The 23,051-nt window shown below is 47.1% G+C and overlaps 2 protein-coding genes across 2 annotated transcripts in view; one reads left to right on the top strand and one right to left on the bottom strand.

Moving 5' to 3' along the window:
• LOC139235504 (zinc finger protein 239-like) overlaps window positions 1–6,917 on the top strand; it is a 72,185-nt gene extending 65,268 nt beyond the window's left edge. The window contains exon 4 of the mRNA XM_070866587.1: window positions 6,849–6,917. Within this exon, the coding sequence (XP_070722688.1) occupies window positions 6,849–6,917 (69 nt within the window). The remainder of the gene's footprint in view (window positions 1–6,848) is intronic.
• The window catches only part of LOC139235650 (zinc finger protein 420-like), a gene marked incomplete at its 5' end in the record, with an annotated part of 123,610 nt that continues 107,368 nt past the window's right edge, over window positions 6,810–23,051 (bottom strand). Inside the window, one exon of the mRNA XM_070866699.1 lies at window positions 6,810–7,631. Within this exon, the coding sequence (XP_070722800.1) occupies window positions 6,950–7,631 (682 nt within the window). The remainder of the gene's footprint in view (window positions 7,632–23,051) is intronic.

Here is a 23,051-nt window from a genome sequence, read left to right as displayed (position 1 = left end):
GGTGAGAATGTGGAACTCGCTGCCACAGGGAGTGGTTGAAGTGAATAGTATCGATGCATTTAAGGGGAGGCTAGACAAGTATATGAGGGAGAAGGGAATAGAGGGTTATGTGGATATAGTTAGATGAGGAAAGAAGGGAGGAGGCTCGAGTGGAGCATAAACGCCGGCATGGACTGGTTGGGCCGAATGGCCTGTTTCTGTGTAGTATATCCGATGTAATCCTATTGTCCAAGTCACACTGCTCGAAGGGGAAGATAAATGACTTGCATCCAAACACAATTGTTACTTTTGTCTTCTTTGTAAAATGACAAAGTCTGGGCATAATTTGTTTGTGAAATTAAAACTGATTTTATATATATATATATATTGCTAAGCATCGCTGGTCAAACACATGGGAAGGAAAATTTAGCTGAAAATTGAGATAATTAAGTTTTTTTTTTGAAAAAGTCCCGTCTCTGTGGTTCTGTCCAAACTATGTATTCAGAAACAAGTTTTTGGGGGCGACTGTTATGCTAAAGGTAACTCACATCTTTCCTCTTGTCGACTGAATTGCTCTCTGGCATACTTTGGAGAACAAAATGTCTAAGGAGAGGTTCGGTTAAATAAAATTAAACAAAGAAACTGGGTCAAAACTTGGACCAAGTGGGAATGTTTGATCGATGTTTAAAGACAGTATGATAATATTGTATTGGACAGTAAAGTTCCTCCGGGCTCATGAATGAAATGGTGAACACTGTATAAAATGTAATGAGAGGAAATGAGTGAAGATGTAAGAGGAAAACAGGAAAGTTACACCTCCAAATAGAAATGTTTCTTCATTCATTGTTCCTGGGAGAATTGTCATAAATCACCTGGGTACAATCTGGTGTTCATGTAAATTCTTGTTAAAGTCAGGGAAGTGCAGGAAATTGCTAAGATTTCTCTGTGAGATATTTTGTCATTGCCTACACTGAACAATAAGAAAACTGAATTTGATCATCTGGCCACTACCCGAGACATCGGGACCGTGCAGAGGGAGATGAGCAAAGATCTTCAGACACCCCACGATCTTTTGATAAGATCATCTCAAATGGCTTGGATCAGATGTCACATGTGGCATGATATTGGGATACCGCTACGTGTGTGTGTGAACGAGTCTCAGGCATGCTCAGTTATCGACAACAGCACAACATGAAATGGCTAATGTGGCTCAGGAGAGTGAGACAACTTTTTAAATCATCAAGGCCGTGACACATTCTCCATAGAGAAAGCGACTTTGAAATAATCAGGATAGAGTTAAACACACTGCTACCTGTCAGAGGCATTAGAATTAACAGGATGCTGATCAAATTAGGATTTCCTTACAGCTAGAATGGTCATCAGTTTCAAGGCCTCCACTAAGTACTGAACAAAGAAAGCTTGTAGAGAGGCTAAAAACAAAAAAAGTCAGCCTGTCTCTGTCTGGACAAGGTGGCCATGGCTGTGTACAGATCAGCTACAAGCTGAAGGTGGAAGATAAGGAGGCCAGACCTCACAGGCTCCATAACAAAACATGGATCCAAGTGAGAGGCAATCTCCAGGAGGAAGCAGAGGACCTCAAAAGGGTTAGTTTTGGAATCCGTGATAAACCGAGGTATAGACCCTCAAAAGCATATTTTGGTGGTAATAGAGAAAGAACCCTAAAGCGTGCTCCTTGGGAAGATTGGGAGACCAGGAAGTCTCCCCTGAACCAGGTGGGTTGGGACACACCCTGACCCCAAACACTAAATTAATAGTGTTCACTTAAAGAGTTCGTATCACTCCAGGAAAATAAGTAATTCAAGACCATTATAAAATACTTCAATACAAACTTAAAAGGTAATAACGGCAGGTTATTTTAAAGTAAGAAATGTCATATGTTGATCAGTAATGTTAACTATTGGTTTGCCAAGTACAAATGCTGATAGTGATCATCATATGTGGGACTTAAATAAAATGACATCCCACCTCACAAAAAGAACTCGACCTGTCCCATCCAGTAAAATAACCCACATTTAATGGACTAGAAGTAACTGAGTCAGGAAATGTATTATATAACAATGTGTGTTTTTAAATTGTTAATTGAAATCAAAAGTTTTAAACATGAGCTTGAATCTATCAACTAGATTATGTGAAGGGAGATATTCACAATTAATAGACAAAATGGGAAGAGAATTAATAAAGGATGTGTTAGTAAAGAATAGAAAACAGGAACCAAGGGATGAGAAAGATGGGGAACACAAGGAGAATTAGTTTAAATCGCAAGGAATGTGGGAGCTGACAGGATAGCTCAGAATAAGAGACACAGCAAGGTTAGCAGGAGTAAACAGAATAGATATAGAAAGTGAATGGAACACGATGTGGCTTACTGGAGGTATCATGCGTAGCCTCTGACATTTATGATGAATGTGGTACAGAAGGAACTGGACAAGAGAGAGAGTAATCAAATCCCTTTGTTTATTCATGAAGAACAACTGTGAAAATGGTTTAGGGGAATCAAGTCATAGACTTTGATGTGATGCAGCCAATAGGAATTGGGATTTTTATTCCCTAGGGAAGGAGAAAGTAGTGAAGATATTAGACTAGTGGGACTGGTCTTGCCTTTGCTGAGGAAAAATGGAAATGAAACGAAACCATGGACGGTGTATAGGGTAGAATCGTTTGCAAGGCTGGAAGACTGAGCTAGGTCCGATCCATAAACAGTATGAGGAATATCCAAGATATCTGATTAAGAAGTGAGGAACTTGGATAGCACCAGATATGCAGTGTTGTACTCTGAAAGGGACAACATGGGTTTGTAGATGTTCCAGCTTGTGGGTTCACCCTCGACAAAGAATCTCCAGAATGCAGATTGAAATAAATAAATGGGGAGTAGGCCAAACTAATACCGTGTATAAAGGAAAAGGACAGTATTGTGTGACTACTACTGTCACGTATATGACTGTGGGTTCAACCCGATGCCCCAGACTGGAACATCAGTTTAGCTTGATTCCACCGAGGAACACATGTATCAGTGCTAAACGCTGGTTCTGGTACATCATCATAATGCAACTTATCTGCAGATGAGACTGCCTCGGGAGGAAGAAGCCATTCGAGTCATTCCACATATAGGACACTATATTCTCCCTGTTTATGGCTTTAAAGCTCATAATTCAGCGAATTAGGTCATCCCAGAAACACACAGTGCAAATCATATAGAGGAAGAGAGAGACAGAACAGGCAATCCCGAGACTTGTGAATCAGGAATGCTGGAAAGTAGCATCCAGTTAAATTGTTCCAGCTGGGATTGGTGATAGCAGGGATAATAGCTTCAGTGATTCTGGTCATTGCATTATGCTGTAAGGAAGTCAATAAGGGACATTGAAAATATAAGGAAAGGGAAGGACGCTGAGAGAAAACCAGGATTAGGAAAGATAAAGAAGGATATAAAACACTTTGCAAACAGGTAATGTAACCCATAAAAAAACCTGTGGGACAGGTTGACATGTGGACCCTGGTTAATTCAGCTTCTGAAAGGGGTTTATGTTTCATTCATTCGATAGAGGGAAAAATGTGGTTTTTATTATTAGGGAGAGAGAGACAGATTTCACTTAGCAACAGGTGGTGTTTTGCGACCAACCAAGTTACGATATTCATAACAGAATGGATTAGAAATATTGTTTGGATAAGATAAGTCCAGAACTAGTGGTTTATGATCACCGTACCAGGCCGCAATGCTTCTAAATGTGTTACTGATGTAAACTTGTGTCTCTGGATTATGCAGTAGCCAGAGACTACCATATTAGGCAAAGCCGGCTCCAGTTTGATAAGAAAACAGTCTATAAATGTAAGCTTTTTCCTTTGTTCGTTAGCGTGGAGATACCCGTGCTGGTTACACGTGCTCCATCTGTGACTATACTCCACTTGTAAATTGATAATAAGCAGAAGACTGAATTCGTTACTACTCAAGTGAACAAACAGAAGTTTGTTTTAAATCAAGACTTGGTTCTTTTTTTTAAGTTTGGAACTTGAAAACTTCCTTCGGAATTAAAAATCCGTTAACACAGCAGAAATTATTCGTAAAGCTATCATTATTGACCTTGAATAAAACATAGCTTAGTTAATTTTAATAACTCCAATTTATTTCGGACTAATATTTAATTAACTAAACACAATACAGTGCAGAAAAAATAAAACAAAATGGCACTTGCTTACAGAACACAGTAAATTACATCATTGTTACCTTCAGGTGCTTTTAAAGAAAGTTAAACTTGCTATAGAGGGAGTGCAATGAAGATTCATCAGACTGATTCCTGGGATGGGGGGATTGTCCTATCAGAGATTGAGTAGACCAGGCCGATATTCTCCAGCGTTTGGAAGAATGAGAGGTGAGAGGCGACACCCACATCCCATGAACAAATTTTTAAAAAGAGATGAGGTGTTTAAATTTGATCAAGGACACCAGCCAAATTAATAGAGACACTCCCTGTCCTTCAGGACCTGTGTCCAGGGGAGATGCTGATGGGTTTATCTGATCATCTTTGGGTTAAATATTGTGCTCATCGAGCTGAGCAGCCCATGTCAGCATCAAATATACTCCAGTCGGGCACAGCACGGGTCAGATACAGAGTGAACCTATCGGTCGCTCCCCGACACAGATACTGAGGGACAGGGAGTGTCCGGGACACTGACATTTCTCGCTCAATAAGGTATAAATTGATCCTGTACCTCTCCCCATTAATCCTGGGCTGCACATCGCTCGAATCCTGCTCCTGTTTCCCTTCCTGTAACAGCATTGAGCTCAAACCAGCCCATAATGAGCAGGGCTCAGTGAGGGTGGTTGCTAGGCACTGCAGTGATGTCATCAAGCAGGGCCATTCAGCCCAGCTGGTCCTCTCCTTGTACCTTTAAAGGTGGAGAGCTGGGACATCCTGTCTCAACACACATCCCCCTGTTCATACTGAGAATCCCCGGGGAAGGCCCAAGGCCCAGAGTGTGGATCACAACCAAGGGGGAAAGAGGAGAAGAGAAGGGGAGGTAAATCAAGGAGTGAGGACTGAGGGCCATCAATCTTCAGTTTTAGAGCCTGAAGACTTCAGGAGGGATCAGTAAGTTCTGTAGTTTCAGGATCCAGGGAGAGAACAAGGAGCAGATGGGGAGACTGGTGTGGATTCCAGCACAGTGAGGATGTAGGGGGAGGGAGATTGTGTCGGGCCGTGTATTAGGGGTGTAGGAGGGACAAGAGAGGAAAGGTCAGAATTACTGCAGCAGTGTCCATCAATAGTGAGAGAGAGAAGGTGGGGGTCAGAGTGGGCCCTGGGCAGGCCGGTAAACTGGTTGTATCCTGTGACCCGCTTTCCTTCTGTCACAAATAGTCTCGTGTAGCCCAGTGACAGAAACAGCCCATTAAACACCACCAATGTCCTTTGGTCTGGTGAGGTCTCCATTTGTGAAAATTCGGCTGTTGTTCAAGCTTCTCATTCTGACTCGCTCACAGTGAGACAGTATCCACTGTCCCTTTTATTCCATGGGCTTCATCTTTGCTGGTATTGGTAACACGCCCGGGATCACTAAACACAAAACCCAGTCTGTCAATCACTTTCAGCTGCTAGACTTAGCGTGTGCCCCACAGCATCTCTCTCACTTTCAATGTGTGAATAGAGCATCACGCCTGCAATGCTGGTTTAAGTTTATATCCAGGCAGAAAATCTATTTAATAAAAGCCTGTAGGCCGATGAGACACTGTTCAGGTGCCAATGTGCTGCTGGTTTGTCCGGAATTTTGCCTGTAATGGAAAATAACTGAACATTTCTCCCAGTGTAACCTTTGCTGTAATGAAATATGTATTTTAATAAGCCTCACGTCCTTGCTCATGTCTGCTGCAATTGTGTAGCAAGGGGATGTGTGAAGAGATGATGTTTGCATGGAGATGTGAAACAAGGAAACGGTATCTGTGTGTGGCAGTGACACAGCCTTGTGGTCACAGGCAGATCCATGCACCGATATCCTTGTGCTTATGGTTTGAGCAGGGTTCGTTCATGAATGCTCAAGCTAAGAGGTGCCAGGGATCAGGAGCAGCGGCAGTAAATAAAATCTAAATGTAAATTCTGATGTAGTTTATCTTCAATTATTCCTATTTTAATGGCTTTTGCTGAATGTGTCCCATGCCAAGTGCCAGGATATTGGATCAGGCCCACCCTCGAAAATGAGTTTGACACCCTGAGGTAGACAATGTCAACCGGATTCCCCCATCCACCAAACTAACAACTTCTTTACAAACTCAAGCTAGTTTGTAAGACGTGACCATGTTTACCGGAATCCATGTTCAGTATCTCTAATGGCCCCTTCACTTTCCACATGATGGAAAACAGCATCTCTCTGGATCCCTTCAAGCACCTTCCCAGTGATCGAGGTCACGTTGATGGACCTTCAGTTTCCGAGCTCTGACTTGTGCACAATTGAAAAATGGGAACTACATGTGCTACCTTCCAATCTCAGGGAACAACCCATGAATCTACTGAGCTGTTGGCGATATGGGCAAGAGGCTGGCAGAGCACCCGTCCCAGCTCTTTTAACCCCCTTGAGTGGATATCATCCGCACCTTACACTGTGAAGATTTACCCGCACGGGTTGCTGTCAGTGAAGAGAGATGAGAAAGCCCAAAGTGCCATTTGCCGCTCTCAGTATGACCCTGAAGGACTGTGTCCATGCTGAAGTTCTTCACCCATATGATCCTCCCCCCAGATTGTCCTCTCTGAGCTCCAGCCAGGTGATGCTAAACACTCGGGTGGGAAAGAGAAAAATCTACAGCAATGTGTTGAAAGCAACACGAATTTATTTGTCTATAACCCAAATATTAAACTCCTGTCCAGTTAAAGGAGTTTTCATCAGCGGAAACAAACCCCAATTGTCAGAATGAACGTTGTTCAGTCGGGTTGTGATTAACAGCAGCAATAACAGCATAATCCAACCTCTACAAACATTTGTGAACTCGCTGGTGCCTCAACAGGTGGGATGACTGAGTGAATCCCTTCCCACATTCAGAGCAAGTGAATGGCCTCTCCCCAGTGTGAATTCGCTGGTGCCTCAACAGATGGGATGACCGAGTGAATCCCTTCCCACACTCAGAGCAGGTGAATGGCCTCTCCCCAGTGTGAACTCGCTCGTGCCTCAACAGGTGCGATGACTGAATGAATCCCTTCCCGCACTCATAGCAGGTGAACGGCCTCTCCCCGGTGTGAATTCGCTGGTGCGCCAGCAGGTTGGATGACTCATTGAATCCCTTCCCACACTCAGAGCAGCTGAACGGCCTCTCCCCAGTGTGAATTCGCTGGTGTGTCAGCAGGGCGGATGACTGAGTGAATCCCTTCCCACACACGGAACAGGTGAACGGCCTCTCCCCAGTGTGAATTCGCTGATGTATCAGCAGGTTTGATGACTGAGTGAATCCCTCCTGACACTCAGAGCAGGTGAATGGCCTCTCCCCAGTATGAACTCGCTGGTGTGTTTCCAGCTGGGACGGGTAGTTGAAACGTTTCCCACAGTCCCCACATTTACACAGTTTCTCCCCAGTGTGACTGCGCTTGTGTCTCTCCAGGTTGGATGATCGGCTGAAGCCTTGTCCACACACAGAGCATGTGTACACTTTCTCCCCGCTATGAACAGTGCTTTTTGCATCCATAGTTGCTGGATGATATTCCATTCCCGATGAATCGAGTGACTTCGTCAGATGTTAATGTGATGTTTGAGCCTCTGGTCGATAAATCCTCCCCTTTTAATACCCTGTAAAGTGAATTTCAGTCAAGAAAAAGGGTGGATGAGAGAGATCCCACAAAAACACAAAGGCACTTTGAGAAATTGAGCTTAATGAACTTGGTAATTTCTGGCACCAGCACTAGAAATAGTAACCATGAAAGCTGCAGTTTGTGGTAAAACCTAACTGGTTCATTAATGTCCTTCAGGAAAGGGAACCCGCCTCCATTGAGAGCGCCACATGGGGAATTGTTGGTCCCACTGGGCACAGAAATATTGGGGGTGAAACCCAGCAGCTTCTCCTCCATCTCCACTCCAGCTCAAACAGATGCAACAAACAGACCCACACAGGAGACCAGGTATCCAAAGCGTCTTTCTAATATTTGCAGCATAGTTGAGAGGCGATTTATTCTAAATTGCCCTCGATTTGTAGACTTGAGATTCTAGATTTTGCTTTGTACCGGAATCCAGGTCAGCGATTGGAGCATGGACAGGATCATCAGAATGGCCCAGGTACAGCAGGTGGTGCGGCAAGCAGCAGAGGAGTGGTGAGGTCGGGGTGGAGTAGCACCGGGAGATCGGGGCTGAGAGATTGTGGCCCACAAGAGGCGAGAGTTGGGGGCTGAGAGATTCGGGCCAAGGAGAGGGAAGAGTTCGGAATGGAGAGATTGGGGCCAAGGAGAGGTGAGTGTTCGAAATGGAGGGATTGAGGCCAAGGAGAGGTGAGTGCTCGGGGAGGAGAGATTGGGGCCAAGGAGAGATGAGAGTTCAGGGCGGAGAGATTGGGGCCCAGGAGAGGTGAGGGATCGGAGCGGTGAGATTGGGGCCCACAAGCAGCGAGAGTTCTGGGCGGTGAGATTGGGCCCCACGAGAGGCGAGAGTTCAGGGGGGGAAGAGATTGGGGCCCACGAAAGGCGAGAGTTCGGGGCGGAGAGATTGGGCCCCACGAGAGACAAGAGTTTGGGGCGGAGAGATTGGGGCAACAAGAGGCGCGAGTTCGGGGCCCGGGATAGGCAAGGGCCCAGGGACAGCATGGGCCAGACCACCCTGCGATCTATGGGCAGTAGGAGTATGTGCACCAGGTCTGCGCAGCGGAACTTGGTCTCCAGTCGTCTTGGTTAACCTTTGCCACTGGACCAAGACCTCACTCTGTCCAGCCCGTGTGGTGGCTGGTATGCAACGGTTACCCACGTTAAAAGAATCCACGCACAGGCATCTCCCACCCTTCAATATGTAGTTCGGGACCTGGAATATCAAGTCTCATATTGAAACATCTGTGAACTCATCCCTTTTTGGTGTGGAAGTGGGTCATCCTCGATTCAAGGGATGCCGAATACTATACTGTTCAGGAGACCAGGGAGTGACTTCCGCATCCAGCACCCACCCTGATATGGAGCGGCTTGGAATTGCTGGGCATGCTGTATTTCATGATGTGGGGGAGGCACTGCCCCTGGGGTTTGCTGGTGCCGGGCCCGGAGGCTTTGATACGCAGGCTGAGAGCCGCAATCGGTGTTGCCCGGGGCCTGAGAGCCACTCTCGGTGTTGACCGGGGCCTGAGAGCCGCACTCTATGATGCATGGGGCCTGTTGCATGAGGCCTGGGAGCCACAATCGGTGCTGCCCGGGACTGAGAGTCACACTCGGTGTTGCCTGGCGCCTGAGAGCCACACTTGGTGATGCTGATGCCATGCTCGCTCCAATCAGTCCCCGGCTCTCCAGGGACCAGGCCTACCCACGTTGCCCCCCTGCTGATGGAGATAGGGTGTATTCTGCCAGGCGGAGCACTCTGGGTAAGATCATCTGCCATTGTCACAGAGAGTACGGCACAGGAGGCCATGCAGCCCATCCTGTCTGTGCCGGCTCTTTGGTGGAGCTGTTCAATGAGTCTCACTCCTCTGCTCTTTACCCATTTCTAGATATATTTTTCCCAGCAAGTATTTATCCAATTCCCTTTTAAAAGTTATAATTCAATCTGCTTCCACCACCCTTTCAGACCGTTCAATCTGGATTGGAACAATTTGCTGAGTAACAAATGATCCCACATCTCACCTCTCGTTATTTTGCCAATCATCGGAAGTTTGGCTCCTCTGGTTACTTTCCCTCATGCCACTGGAAACACTTTCTCCATATTTACTCTATCTAAATCGTTCATAATTTTGTACATCTCCATCAAATCTACTTTTACCCTTTCCTGCTCTCTGGAGAAAACTTCACCAGACTCTCCACATCACGGAAGTCCCATCTCCCTGGCACCATTCCTTCTGCACCTTCTCTAAAAGCTTGCCATCATTATGAAAGTTTGGAGCCCAAACTTGAACACAATTCTCCAGCTGAGGCCTAACCAGTGTTTTATAAAGGTTTAGCAAATTAAACATCAAATGCTGATATTTCTCTGATGTGCTTTAAAGGGCGAGGTCCATCTAGTCAGTTGGATGTGTCAATGAGACTGTGAACCTAAAGAAGTGCATTTACAGTGGAGAGCCAGGGACATGCCGTGTAACCGGGCGCAAACAGTCCTGCACAGCCCACACTTCACTTGTTTCCCATTTGGCATGAAAGTAATGTGTTAATTGCAACAATTCATTTGATTTGATTTCAAATAGTTTAGGATAGAAATTTAATCATGTTTCTATGATTTTTCCCCAACTCAGATTCAAGGCCTCAATTTTTCTCTTCATCTGTGTAGTCACAGGATTCCAAACCCGAGACTGTACATTGGGATTCCAATCCTGGGACTGCACATGGGGATTCGAACCCTGGGAGAGTACTTGGGCATTCTAACATTGGGAGAATACATGGGGATTCTAACCCTGGGACCATACATGGGGGTTCTAGCCCAGGCACTGTAAATGGGGATTCTAACCCTAGGACTGTACATGGGGATTTTATCCCTGAGCGAGTATGTGGGCATTCTAACCCTAGGAGAGTACATGGGGAATCTAACTATGGGACTGTATATGGGGATTCTAACGCTGGCATTGTACATGGGGATTCTAACACTGGGAATGTACATGGCGTCCAAGCATTCGGGCCCCCTTCAGAGATGACTGAGCCTCTACTTCCCCGCAGTGCTCCAGGTGTGGTCTAGCCAGGGCTTTGTGCAGCTGCAGAGGGATGGCAGCACAATGGAACACTATGAAGGCAGGTAGCTTACTACTGACTTTCATTTTAAACTTTTAATCAACTTGTGAAAATTTTTAAAACTTCAAGAGAAACTTTTAAACAACTTGGGGAAATTTTTGAACCCTCTGGAGAAAATTTTAAATAACTTGGAAAATCTTTTTTAAAACTCCGGGAGAAACTTTTAAAACTTCTGAAGAAACTTTTAAACAACGTGGAGGAACGTTTAAGAATAATTTTATTTTAAAAATGTTTTATTAAGCAATTGAATACTGTACCCCAATCTAAATAGAAAATAGTTTGGTGTGTTTTATTAGCATCATTTTCAGCCATTTGAAACCAGGTTACTCACGACGACGCCCAGCAAGCAGGTGTGCCTCCGACCCGGCGACCGTGACATCACCCGGCCCCTCCTGCGGCGGGCCTACATCCCTCCAGCGGCGGGTTTTCATCCCTCCAGCAGCGGGCCTACATATCTCTCCTCATCGATGGCTGGTGGCCTGGCTATGATTCTTTCACCCTCCTACTCCTTGCTGGCCTCCCACTTGGAACTCCAGCGGACAACTGACTTCCTAATGCCTGCCCCGAACCAAGCCTCGGACCACTTACCAACAAGGGTGCAACTCAGCACCGAGCTTGCAGCCAACATTTCACCTTCGGCAATTAGGCTCATACAGAAGTGCCTGGTCTCCAGTCGTCTTGGATCCCTTGCCACTGGACCAAGACCTTGCTCAGCTATGCCACCCCACGTTGAATGAACTCACACACAGGCATCTTCCACTCCGTTAACATGAAGGTATGGACCTGAAACGTCAGGACTTCCATTGTACAACTCCAACAGCAACAGGCCAGAATGCCACACCACCATAATTGCCCGGGAACTTAGAAGCTTTGACATCGACATCGCCACCCTAAGCGAGATCCGGCAGGCAGGGGAAGGCCAGCTCAAGGAACAATATGGAGGTTACACCTTTTTCTGGAAAAGAAAAGAGAGGAAGAACTCCACCTTCATAAAGTCGGCTTCGCCATCAAAATGATCTTGTCGACAGCCGCAAGGACACCCCCTGTGGGGTTAACAAACGCCTCTTGACTCTTCAACTCACCCGAACTTCTTCACCCAGAGAGTGGTGAACCTGTGGAATTCTCTACCACAGAAAGTAGTTGAGGCCAATTCACTAAATATATTCAAAAGGGAGTTAGATGAAGTCCTTACTACTCGGGGGATCAAGGGTTATGACGAGAAAGCAGGAAGGGGGTACTGAAGTTTCATGTTCAGCCATGAACTCATTGAATGGCGGTGCAGGCTAGAAGGGCTAAATGGCCTGCTTCTGCACCTATTTTCTATTCCGGAACCAATGCGCAACAATCATCGGTGCGTATGCCCCAACAGTCGATTCAATAGAGGAGACCAAAGAGGGTTTTTATTCCAACCTCGAAACATCCCTGTCCTGCGTCCCTGCAGGTGACAAACTGATCCTCTTAGGTGACTTCAACGCCAGGGTCGACAAAGACACAGCCCTCTGGGGAGGCATGATTGGCAGTGACGGGGTAGGGAAAGCCAACTCCAGTGGTACCCTAATCCTGACAAAATGTCAAGAACATGAACTTCTCATCACCAACACCTTGTTCCACCAGAGGGACAAATACAAGGCATCGTGGCAACACCTTCGCTCCAAACACTGGCACCTGCTCGACTATGTCATCGTCCGAGCCAGGGATCGTGAGGGTGTGCGAATCACCCGCGCCATGACAGAAGCTGACGACTGCTGGACGTACGACCGCCTGATCCATCATCGACATTAACATAGCCCCAAAGCGGAGGGGACAGCAGAAGCAGTGCCACAAGAAAGTTAATGCCGGGGCACTTAAAGACCCAGCTAAGAGAGCCCTATACAGCCAACGCTTCAGAGCTAACCTGTCGTGTCTTGATGACGCTGAGATGCTGAATGCCAACAGCGCTTGGTCTGCCCTCCAGGCCTCCATAACCAGTGCCTGTGAAGAGACACTTGGTCATTCAACCAGAACACACCAGGACTGGTTTGATGAGAATTATCAGGTGATCCAAGAATTAATATTTCTGAGCCTCAAGCAACAACCCAACTCAGGAGCAGCAAAGCAACATTACAGGCGGCTCAAAGCTGAGATCCAACAAAAAACCTGAGACCTAAAGAACAGGTGGTGGATGGAGAAAGCACAGGAGATACAATAACTGGCCAACAGCCATGATGTGCGAGGATTCTTCATATCAGTCAAGGCCACCTACGGTTCAAACTCCCAAGGCCCCACCCCACTGCTGGCCGAGAATGGAGAAACACTCATCAAGTACACCGAGGTTGTCGAGGCCCGCTGGAAGGAGCACTTCGAAGATCTCCTCAATCGAGATTCTGACTTTGACTCGAGTGTTCTCGACTCCATCCCACAGCATGCGATCCGCCACCACCTCAGTGAAACACCAACGTTGCATGAGGTAGGAAAAGCCATAAGGCAGCTCAAGAACAACAAGGCTACGGGAGCGGATGGAATCCCTACTGAGGCGCGAATGCATGGCGGAGATTCGCTGTTAGCATGGATACATGACCTCATCTCGCTCATCTGGAGGGAGGAGAGCATGACGGGAGATCACAGAGATGCAATGATCGTGACCATCTTTAAAAAAGGGGGCAAGTCCAACTGCAGCAACTACAGAGGAATCTCCCTGCTAATCAGCCACTGGGAAAGTTATTGCCAGATTCCTCTTCAACCGTCTTCTCCCTGTGGCTGAGGAGCTCCTCCTGGAGTCACAGTGCCCCACGGGGCACATCAGACATGATCTTTGCAGCGCGACAGCTGCAGGAAAAATGCAGGGACCAGCGCCAGCCGTTATACATGGGCTTTTTCAACCTTCCAAAGGGATTTGTCACTGTGAACCATGAGGCTCTATGGAGCATCCTCCTCCATTTCGGATGCCCTCAAAAATTTGTCAACATCCTTCGCCTGCTCCACGACGACATGCAGGCCATAATCCTTACCAACTGATCCATTACAGACCCAATCCACGTCCGGACCGGGGTCAAACAGGGCTGCGTCATCGCTCCCATCCTCTTCTCAATCTTCCTCACTGCCACGCTCTAACTCACAGTCAACAAATTCCCTACTGGAGTGGAACAAAACTACAGAACCAGCAGGAAGCTGTTTAATCTTTGCCGCCTCTGGTACAAAGTCCAAGATAACCCCAACCTCTGTTGTTGAGCTACAGTATGTGGACAACGCCTGCGTCTGTGCACATTCTGAGGCTGAACTCCAGGATATAGTCGATGTATTTACTGAGGAACACGAAAGCATGGGCCTTACGCTAAATATCCATAACACAAAGATCATCCACCAGCCTGTATTCGACGCACAACACTGCCACCCAGTCATCAAGATCCATGGCATGGCCCTCGACAACATGGAGCATTTCCCATACCTCTGGAGCATCCTATCAACAAAAGCCGACATTGATGAGGAGATTCAACACCACCTCCAGTGCGGCAGTGCAGCCTTCAGCCAGCGGAGCAAAATAGTGCTCAAAGACCAGGCCCTCAAAGCTACCACCAAGCTCATGGTCTACAGGGCTGTAGTAATACCCACCATCCTGAATGGCTCAAGACATGGACTATGTACAGTAGACACCTCAAGTCGCTGGAGATATATCACCAACGATGTCTCCGCAAGATCCTACAAATCCCCTGGGACGACAGGCACATCAACATCAGCGTGGTCGTCTAGGATAACATCCCCAACATTGAAGCACTGACCACACTCGATCAGCTCTGCTGGGCAGGCAAATTAGTTTGCATGCCAGCCATGAGACTCCCGAAGCAAGTGCTCTATGCGGAGGTCTTTCATGGTAAACGAGCCAAAGGTGGGCAGCGGAAACGTTACAAGGACACCCTCAAAGCCTCCCTGATAAAGTGCGACATCCCCACTGACACCGAGGAGTCCCTGGCCAAAGACCGCCCTTAGTGGAGGAAGTGCTTCCGGGAGGGCGCTGAGCACCTCGAGTCTCAATGCAGAGAGCATGCAGAAATCAATCGCAGGCAGCGGAAATAGCGTGCGGCAAATCAGTCCCTCCCACCACTTCCCTCAACGACTATCTGTCCCACCTGTGACAGAATCTGTGGCTCTCGTATTCGACTGTACAGCCGCCAATAAACTCACTTCAGGAGTGGAAGCAAGTCTTCCTCGATTCTAGGGACTGCCTATGATAATGATGAGAATGGGATTCCAACCCTGGGACTGAACATGGGGATTCTAACCCAAGGAGTGAATATTTCTGGGCCTTCTCTGTTACAATTATGTAGGACTTAAACCATAAGGTCGGTACTAAGCATCGCCTTTAGGGGAGATGGTGAGAAATTCGAGGTGTGGAGAGTGAGAATAAAATATCTGAAACACTCCTTTACCCACTGGGACCCGGTTGGAAACAGACACTGACATCGCTCACTTTGTTCCTGAACCAAGATGGCCGCGCATGCGCGGTGCGACTCACCAAATCAAGAAGGCGGAGCACTGAACCCGCTCCTGCACGAAGATGGCCGCCGTTAGCCTGGGCCTGTGACCGGGAGAAAGACCCGAAGCTGCAACCACCGATATTCCGGTTTTTATTCCGGGCTGGCGGCGGGCACCGCTGGTTTATGAAGCCTCTCCCGCCACCCGCTGGTCCATTGCTCCCCTCCACCCGCTCAAATTAAGCGCTTCTGCGAAGGGCATGTTACCTATTTCTCCTTCGCCACTACATTCGCCGCGCATGCTCGAAACACAGCCAGGACACGCGCCTGCGCACTGAACTCCTGTAGTCTGGTTCGGCATTTTCTTGCCCGTGCTGCATATTGGGTAAATACGCCGCCATTGCAATACTGCGTTGGTGAATAGAACAGGATTTACTGAGATTGCATTGGGCATTGAACCACATTCATTCTGGCAGTTATTGTTTGTTTCTGCTGATCTTAATAACCCCTATATCTGCGCTGGAGATTAATGTTCTATATTAATGTCCTGTGATAGTTTGAACTGGTGCTCTCCTCTCTCTATCCTGCGACAGTTGGAGCTGGTGCTTTCCACTCTCTCGTCCTGTGATTCTTGGAGCTGGTGCTCTCCACTCTCTCTCCTGCGACAGTTGGAGCTGGTGCTCTCGACTCTCCCGTTGGTGTAAGAGGGAGGGCTTTAGTTTCCTGAACAATTGGGACCGCTTCTGGGGAAGGTGGGACCTGTAGAAGTCGGGACAGGATACACCTCTAGAGCGACGGGACCAATGTTCTCACGGGTGGTTTTGACAGTACAGTTGGGAGGGCTTTAAACTCGCTTGGCAGGGAGATGGGAACCCAGGAGGGGTCTCTGAGCTAGTTAGAGTGGGTGAGAGCTCAGATGAACAGAACTCCAAGATAGAATGCAAAATCCAGGAGGCAACAAAGCAGATTAGCACTGGTGGAAGTGTAAACCACAAGGTGATAAGAAGGGACAATATGTATGAATATAAAGGGGCTGCAGGAGGCGTCAAAACTAAAAAATCATGGTTTAAAAACTAGTATTAAAAATCTCTACTAAAACGCACGAAGTATTCGAAATAATGTAAATGAGTTGACAGCACAAAGCATTACAAATGGGTATGATTTGGTGGCCATTACAGAAACGTGGTTACAGGGTGGCCAAGACTGGGAATTAAACATGCAGGGGTATCTGACAATTCGGAAAGATAGACAAGAAAGGAAAGGAGGTGTGTTAGCTCTGTTAATAAAGGATGATATCAGGGCAGTTGTGAGAGATGATATTGGCTCTAATGAACAACATGTTGAATCATTGTGAGTGGAGATTAGAGATAGTAAGGGGAAAAAGTCACTGATGGGCGTAGTTTATAGGCCCCCAAATAATAACTTCACGGTGAGGTGGACAATAATCAAGGGAATAATGGAGGCATGTGAAAAAGGAACAGCAGTAATCATGGGGGATATTAACCTACATATTGATTGGTCAAATCAAATCACACGGGGTCGCCTTGAGGAGGAATTCATAGAATGCATACGGGATTGTTTCTTAGAACAGTATGTTACAGAACCTACAAGGGAGCAAGCTATCTTAGATCTGGTTCTGTGTAATGAGACAGGAATAATAAACGTTCTCCTAGTAAAAGATCCTCTCGGAATGAGTGATCACAGTATGGTTGATTTTGTAATACAGATTGAGGGTGAGGAAGTCGTGTCTCAAACGAACGTACTATGCTTAAACAAAGGGGACGAGAGTGGGATGAGGGCAGAGTTGGCTAAAGTAGACTGGGAACAGAGACTAAACGGTGGCACAATTGAGGAACAGTGGAGGGCTTTTAAGGAGCTCTTTCATAGTGCTCAACAAAAATATATTCCAATGAAAAAGAAGGGTGGTAAGAGAAGGGATAACCAGCCGGGGATAACCAAGGAAATAAAGGAGAGTATCAAATTAAAAACCAATGCGTATAAGGTGGCCAAGATTAGTGGGAAACTAGAAGATTGGGAAAATTTTAAACGACAGCAAAGAATGACTAAGAAAGGAATAAAGAAGGGGAAGATAGATTACGAATGTAAACTTGTGCAAAACATAAAAACAGATAGTAAAAGCTTTCACAGGTATATAAAATGGAAAAGACTGTCTAAAGTAAATGTTGGTCCCTGAGAAGATGAGAAAGGGGATTTAATAATGGGAAATGTGGAAATGGCTGAGACCTTAAACAATTAATTTGCTTCGGTCTTCACAGTGGAAGACACAAAAACCATGCCAAAAATTGCTGGTCACGGGAATGTGGGAAGGGAGGACCTTGAGATAATCACTTTCACTAGTGGGGTAGTGCTGGGCAGGCTAATGGGACTCACGGTAGACACGTCCCCTGGTCCTGATGAAATGCATCCCAGGGTATTAAAAGAGATGGCGGAAGTTATAGCAAATGCTTTCGTTATAATCTACCAAAATTCTCTGGATTCTGCGGAGGTGCCATCGGATTGGAAAGCAGCTAATGTAACGCCTCTGTTTAAAAAAGGGGGCTGACAAAAAGCAGGTAACTATAGGCCGATTCGTTTAACATCTGTAGTGGGGAAAATGCTTGAAGCTATCATTAAGGAAGAAATAACGGGACATTTATATAGGGATAGTGCAATCAAGCAGACACAAGATGGATTCATGAAGGGGAAATGACGTGTAACTAATTTATTGGAATTCTTTGAGGATACAAAGAGCATGATGGATAGAGTTGTACCGATGGATGTGGTGTATTTAGATTTCCAAAAGGCATGCAATAAGGTGTCATACAAAAGGTTACTGCAGACGATAAATGTACGCGGAGTCAGAGGAAATGTATTAGCATGGATCGAGAATTGGCTGGCATACAGAAAGTAGAGAGTCGGGTTAAATGGGTCCTTTTTGGGTTGGAACTCGGTGGTTAGTGGTGTGCCACAGGGATCAGTGCTGGGACCACAACTGTTTACAATATACATAGATGACTTGGAAGAAGGGACAGAGTGTAGTGTAACAAAATTTGCAGATGACACAACGATTAGTGGGAAAGCGGGTTGTGTGAGGACACAGAGAGGCTGCAAAGAGATTTAGATAGGTTAAGCGAATGGGCTAAGGTTTGGCAGATGGAATACAATGTCGGAAAATGTGAGTTCATCCACCTTGGGACAAAAAACAGTAAAAGGGAATTTTATTTGAATGGGGAGAAATTACAACATGCTGCAGTTCAGAGGGACCTGGGGGTCCTCGTGCATGAAACTCTTTTTGGATAAAGAACATGACAGTTCACGCAGCGAATTAACTGACCACGGTAGGACTCGAACCTGCAATCATCTGATAATATCACAGATACAATCGCAGTTAGACGCCTTTCCCATTAGGCCACACGGCCTTGTCCTCGTGCATGAATCCCCAAAAGTTGGTTTGCAGGTGCAGCAGGTAATCAGGAAGGCGAATGGAATGTTGGCCTTCATTGCGAGAGGGATGGAGTACAAAAGCAGGGAGGTACTGCTGCATCTGTACAGGGTATTGGTGAGGCCGCACCTGGAGTACTGCGTGCAGTTTTGGTCACCTTTCTTAAGGAATACTTTGGAAGGGGTACAGAGACGATTCACGATGCTGATTCCGGAGAAGAGGGGGTTACCTTATGATGATAGATTGAGTAGACTGGGTCTTTACACGTTGGAGTTCAGAAGGATGAGTGGTGATCTTATAGAAACATTTAAAATAATGAAGGGGATAGACAGGATAGAGGCAGAGAGGTTGTTTCCACTGGTCGGGGAGACTAGAACTAGGGGGCACAGCCTCAAAATACGGGGAAGCCAATTTTAAACCGAGTTGAAAAGGAATTTGTTCTCCCAGAGGGTTGTGAATCTGTGAAATTCTCTGCCCAAGGAAGCAGTTGAGGCGAGCTCATTGAATATATTCAAATCACAGATCGATAGATTTTTAACCAGTCAGGTAATTAAGGGTTATGGGGAGCGGGCGGGTAAGTGGAGCTGAGTCCACGGCCAGATCAGCCGTGATCTTGTTGGGTGGCGGAGCAGGCTCGAGGGACTAGATGGCCCACTCCTGTTCCTAATTCTTATGTTCTTTTGTTATTATGTTCTTATTAATGTTGGGGAAGTCCAGAACCAGGGGTTACAGTCTTAGGATAAGGGTAAGCCATTTAGGACCGAGATGAGGAGAAACCTCTTCACCCAGAGAGTGGTGAACCTGTGGAATTCTCTACCACAGAAAGTTGTTGAGGCCAATTCACTAAATATATTCAAAGAGGAATTAGATGTAGTCCTTACTACTAGGGGGATCAAGGTGTATGGTGAGAAAACAGGAAGTGGGTACTGAAGTTGCATGTTCAGCCATGTACTCATTGCAGGCTCGTAGGTCCGAATGGCCTACTCCTGCACCTATTTTCAATGTTTCTATGTTTCTATAAATATTGAATAAATCAGCTTGGTTCAAAGACAGTGTGTCGAATGTTTGATTTCTCCATAATAATAACTAATTAATGTTCTGTTACCGACTGTTCCATTTTGAAGCCTTTTCTTACTGTAGATTATTTCACTTCTCCCCCAGTTGATCTTTTATGATATCAAATCCCAAGGTTGTTCTCTTTGAGTATACGGCTTGTGGGTGTCAGAAACTGAACCGGAATGTTTCACATTACACTCATATGACATTCCTTTCAAGCAACCATTGAAAGAACTATGTTGCTTAAGACTGGAAATCTATTATTTTGTACATTGTTTAACGCTTTTTGAATGTGGTTACTATATGTAATCGTCTTTGAAATGTGTGATCTTTTTAACTGTCTTTCCTGATTTAATAGTTTTGTTGATATAATTTCTTGTTACTAACATAGCTTGCAGAATTTCTTGCATCAAGATAATTGTTGAAATACTTCCATTATCGGGTCTTTAGCTCCTCCACTGATCCCTGTGAACAACCTTTGATTCGGGACTGGGTTTGGGCGCGAGTTTAGTGTTTAGTGGTTGTGGTTATTTGTTAGGATTGGGGTTAGTGGTTGGGATCGTCAGTAGGATATTAGGCACCTTGGAATCCCTGGTCAAAGTCCACCATAAGCGAAGGAAGAGCATCCAGGAGGGCACTGAACACATCGAGTCTCATCGCCGAGAGCATGCAGAAAACAAGCAAAGGTAGCGGAAGGAGCATCTGGCAAAGCAGACTCCTCACCCAGACTTTCCATCAACGACTGTCTGTCCCACCAGTGACAGTGACTATAATTCCCATATTGCACTGTACAATCACCTGAGAACTCACTTTTAGAGTGGAAGCATTTCTTCCTCAATTTCGAGGGATTGTCTATGATGATGATGATGAGGCTTAGGAGATAGTAATTCTCTGAACACCTCGAGTCTCAACGCCGAGAGCATGCAGAAATCAAGTGCAGGCAGCAGAAAGAGCGTACACAAACCAGTCCCACCTACCCGTTCCCTCAACGACTATCTGTCCCATCTGTGACAAGTCAGTGGCTCTCATATTGGACTGTTCAGCCACCACAGCTGGGGGAGGTATATACTGGGATTGGGGTAGGGCACTTTGGCTGAGGAGGCATGCACTGGGACTGGGGTAAGGCACTTCAACTGGGGGAGGCATATACTGGGACTGGGGTAAGGCACTTCAACTGGGGGAGGGATAAACATGCACTGGGGTAAGGCACTTCAACTGGGGGAGGGATAAACTTGCACTGGGGTAAGGCACTTCAACTGCGGGAGGGATAAACTGGCACTGGAGTAAGAAACTTCAGCTGGGGAGCGATAAACTGTGACTGGAGGAAAGGCACTTCAACTGTGGGAGGGATACACTGGGTCTGGAATAAGGCACTTCAACTGCGGGAGGCTTACACCGGGACTGGGCTCAGGCACTTCAGCTGGGGAGGGATACCCTGGGACTGGGGTAAGGCACTACGGCTGGGGGACGCATATAATGGGACTGGGGTAAGGCACTTCAACTGGGGAAGGGATACACTGGACCGGGATAAGGCACTTCAACTGAGGGAGGGATACACTGGCACTGGGGTAAGGCACTTCAACTGGGGGAGGGATACATTGGGACAGGAACAAGGTACTTCAACTGGGGGAGGCAGACACAGGGACTGGGGTAAGGCACTTCAACAGAGAGAGGGTTACACTGGCACTGGGGTAAGGCACTTCAACTGAGGGAGAGATACACTGGCACTGGGGTAAGGCACTTCAACGGAGGGAGGGATACACTGGCACTGGGGTAAGGCACTTCAACTGGGGGATGCTAACACTGGGAGTGGAGTAAGAAACTTCAACTGGTGGAGGGATACACAGGGACTGGGGTAAGGCACTTCAACTGGGGGAGGGATTCCCTGGGACTGGAGGAAAGGCACTTCAACTGTGGGAGGGCTAGACTGGGTCTGGAATAAGACACTTCAAATGGGGGAGGCATAAACTGGAACTGGGCTAAGGCACTTCAACTGGGGGAGGGATACACTGGGATTGGGGTAAGGCACGACGGTTGGGGGAGGCATGCACTGGGATGGGGTAAAATACTTTCACTGGGGGTAGCTTGCACTCACACTGTGGCAAGGCACTTCGGCTGGGGGAGGCATGCACTGGGACTGGGGTAAGGCACTTTGGCTGGGATAGGCATAAACTGCGACTGCTTTTAGGCACTTTGGTTGCTGGAGGCACATACTGGGACTGGGACAAGGCATTTTGGCTGGGAGAGGCATCTAATGGACTTCGGCTGGCAGAGGTGTGCACTCGGACTGGAGTAAGGCACTTCAACTGGTGGAGGCATACACTGGGACTGCGGTTAGGCATTTCAACTGGGAGAGGCATGCACTGGGACTGCAGTAAGGCACTTCATCTGGTGGAGGGATACACTGGGACTGGGGTAAGGCACTTTGGCTTGTGGAGGCATTCACTGGGACTGGTTTAAGGCACTTTGGCTGGGTGAGGCATATACTGGGACTGGGGTAAGGCACTTCGGCTGGGGGAAGCATGCACTGGGTCTAGGGTAATGTACTTCAACGGCTGGAGAGATACAGTGGGACTGGGGTAAGGCACTTCGGCTGGGGGAGGAATACACTGGGACTAGGATAACGCACTTCAACAGGTGGAGGGATACCTGGGACTTGTGTAATGTACTTCAACTGGGGGAGGCATGCACTGGGACTGCGGTAAGGCACTTTGGCTTGGGGAGGTATTCACTGGGACTGGTTTAAGGCACTTTAACTGGTGGAAGGATACACTGGGACTGTGGTAAGGCACTTCAACTGGGGGATGATAACACTGGGACTGGGGTAAAGTACGTCGGCTGGGGGAGGCATTCACTTGGACTGCGTTAAGGCACTTTGGCTGGGGGAGGCTTGCACTGGGACTGCTGTAAGGCACTTCGGCTGGGGGAGGCATGTACTTGGACTGGGGTAAGGCACTTCAGCTGGGGGAGGCATGCACTGTGACTGGGATAAGGCACTTCGGCTGGGGGAGGCATGCACTGTGACTGGGATAAGGCACTTCGGCTGGGGGAGGCATATGTTGTGACTGGGGTAAGGCACTTTGGTTGGGGGAGGCATGCAATGGGACTGGATTAAGGCACTTTGGCTGGGGGAGGCATATACTGAGACTGGGGTAATGCACTTCAGCTGGGGGAGGCATATGCTGGGAATGGGGTAAGGCACTTCAACTGGGGCAGGGATACACTGGACTGGGGTAA

The sequence above is a fragment of the Pristiophorus japonicus genome, chromosome 23, assembly GCF_044704955.1.
Source record: "Pristiophorus japonicus isolate sPriJap1 chromosome 23, sPriJap1.hap1, whole genome shotgun sequence".
In the NCBI taxonomy this organism is placed as follows: domain Eukaryota; kingdom Metazoa; phylum Chordata; class Chondrichthyes; family Pristiophoridae; genus Pristiophorus; species Pristiophorus japonicus.
This window is presented reverse-complemented; position numbering and strand designations above follow the sequence as displayed.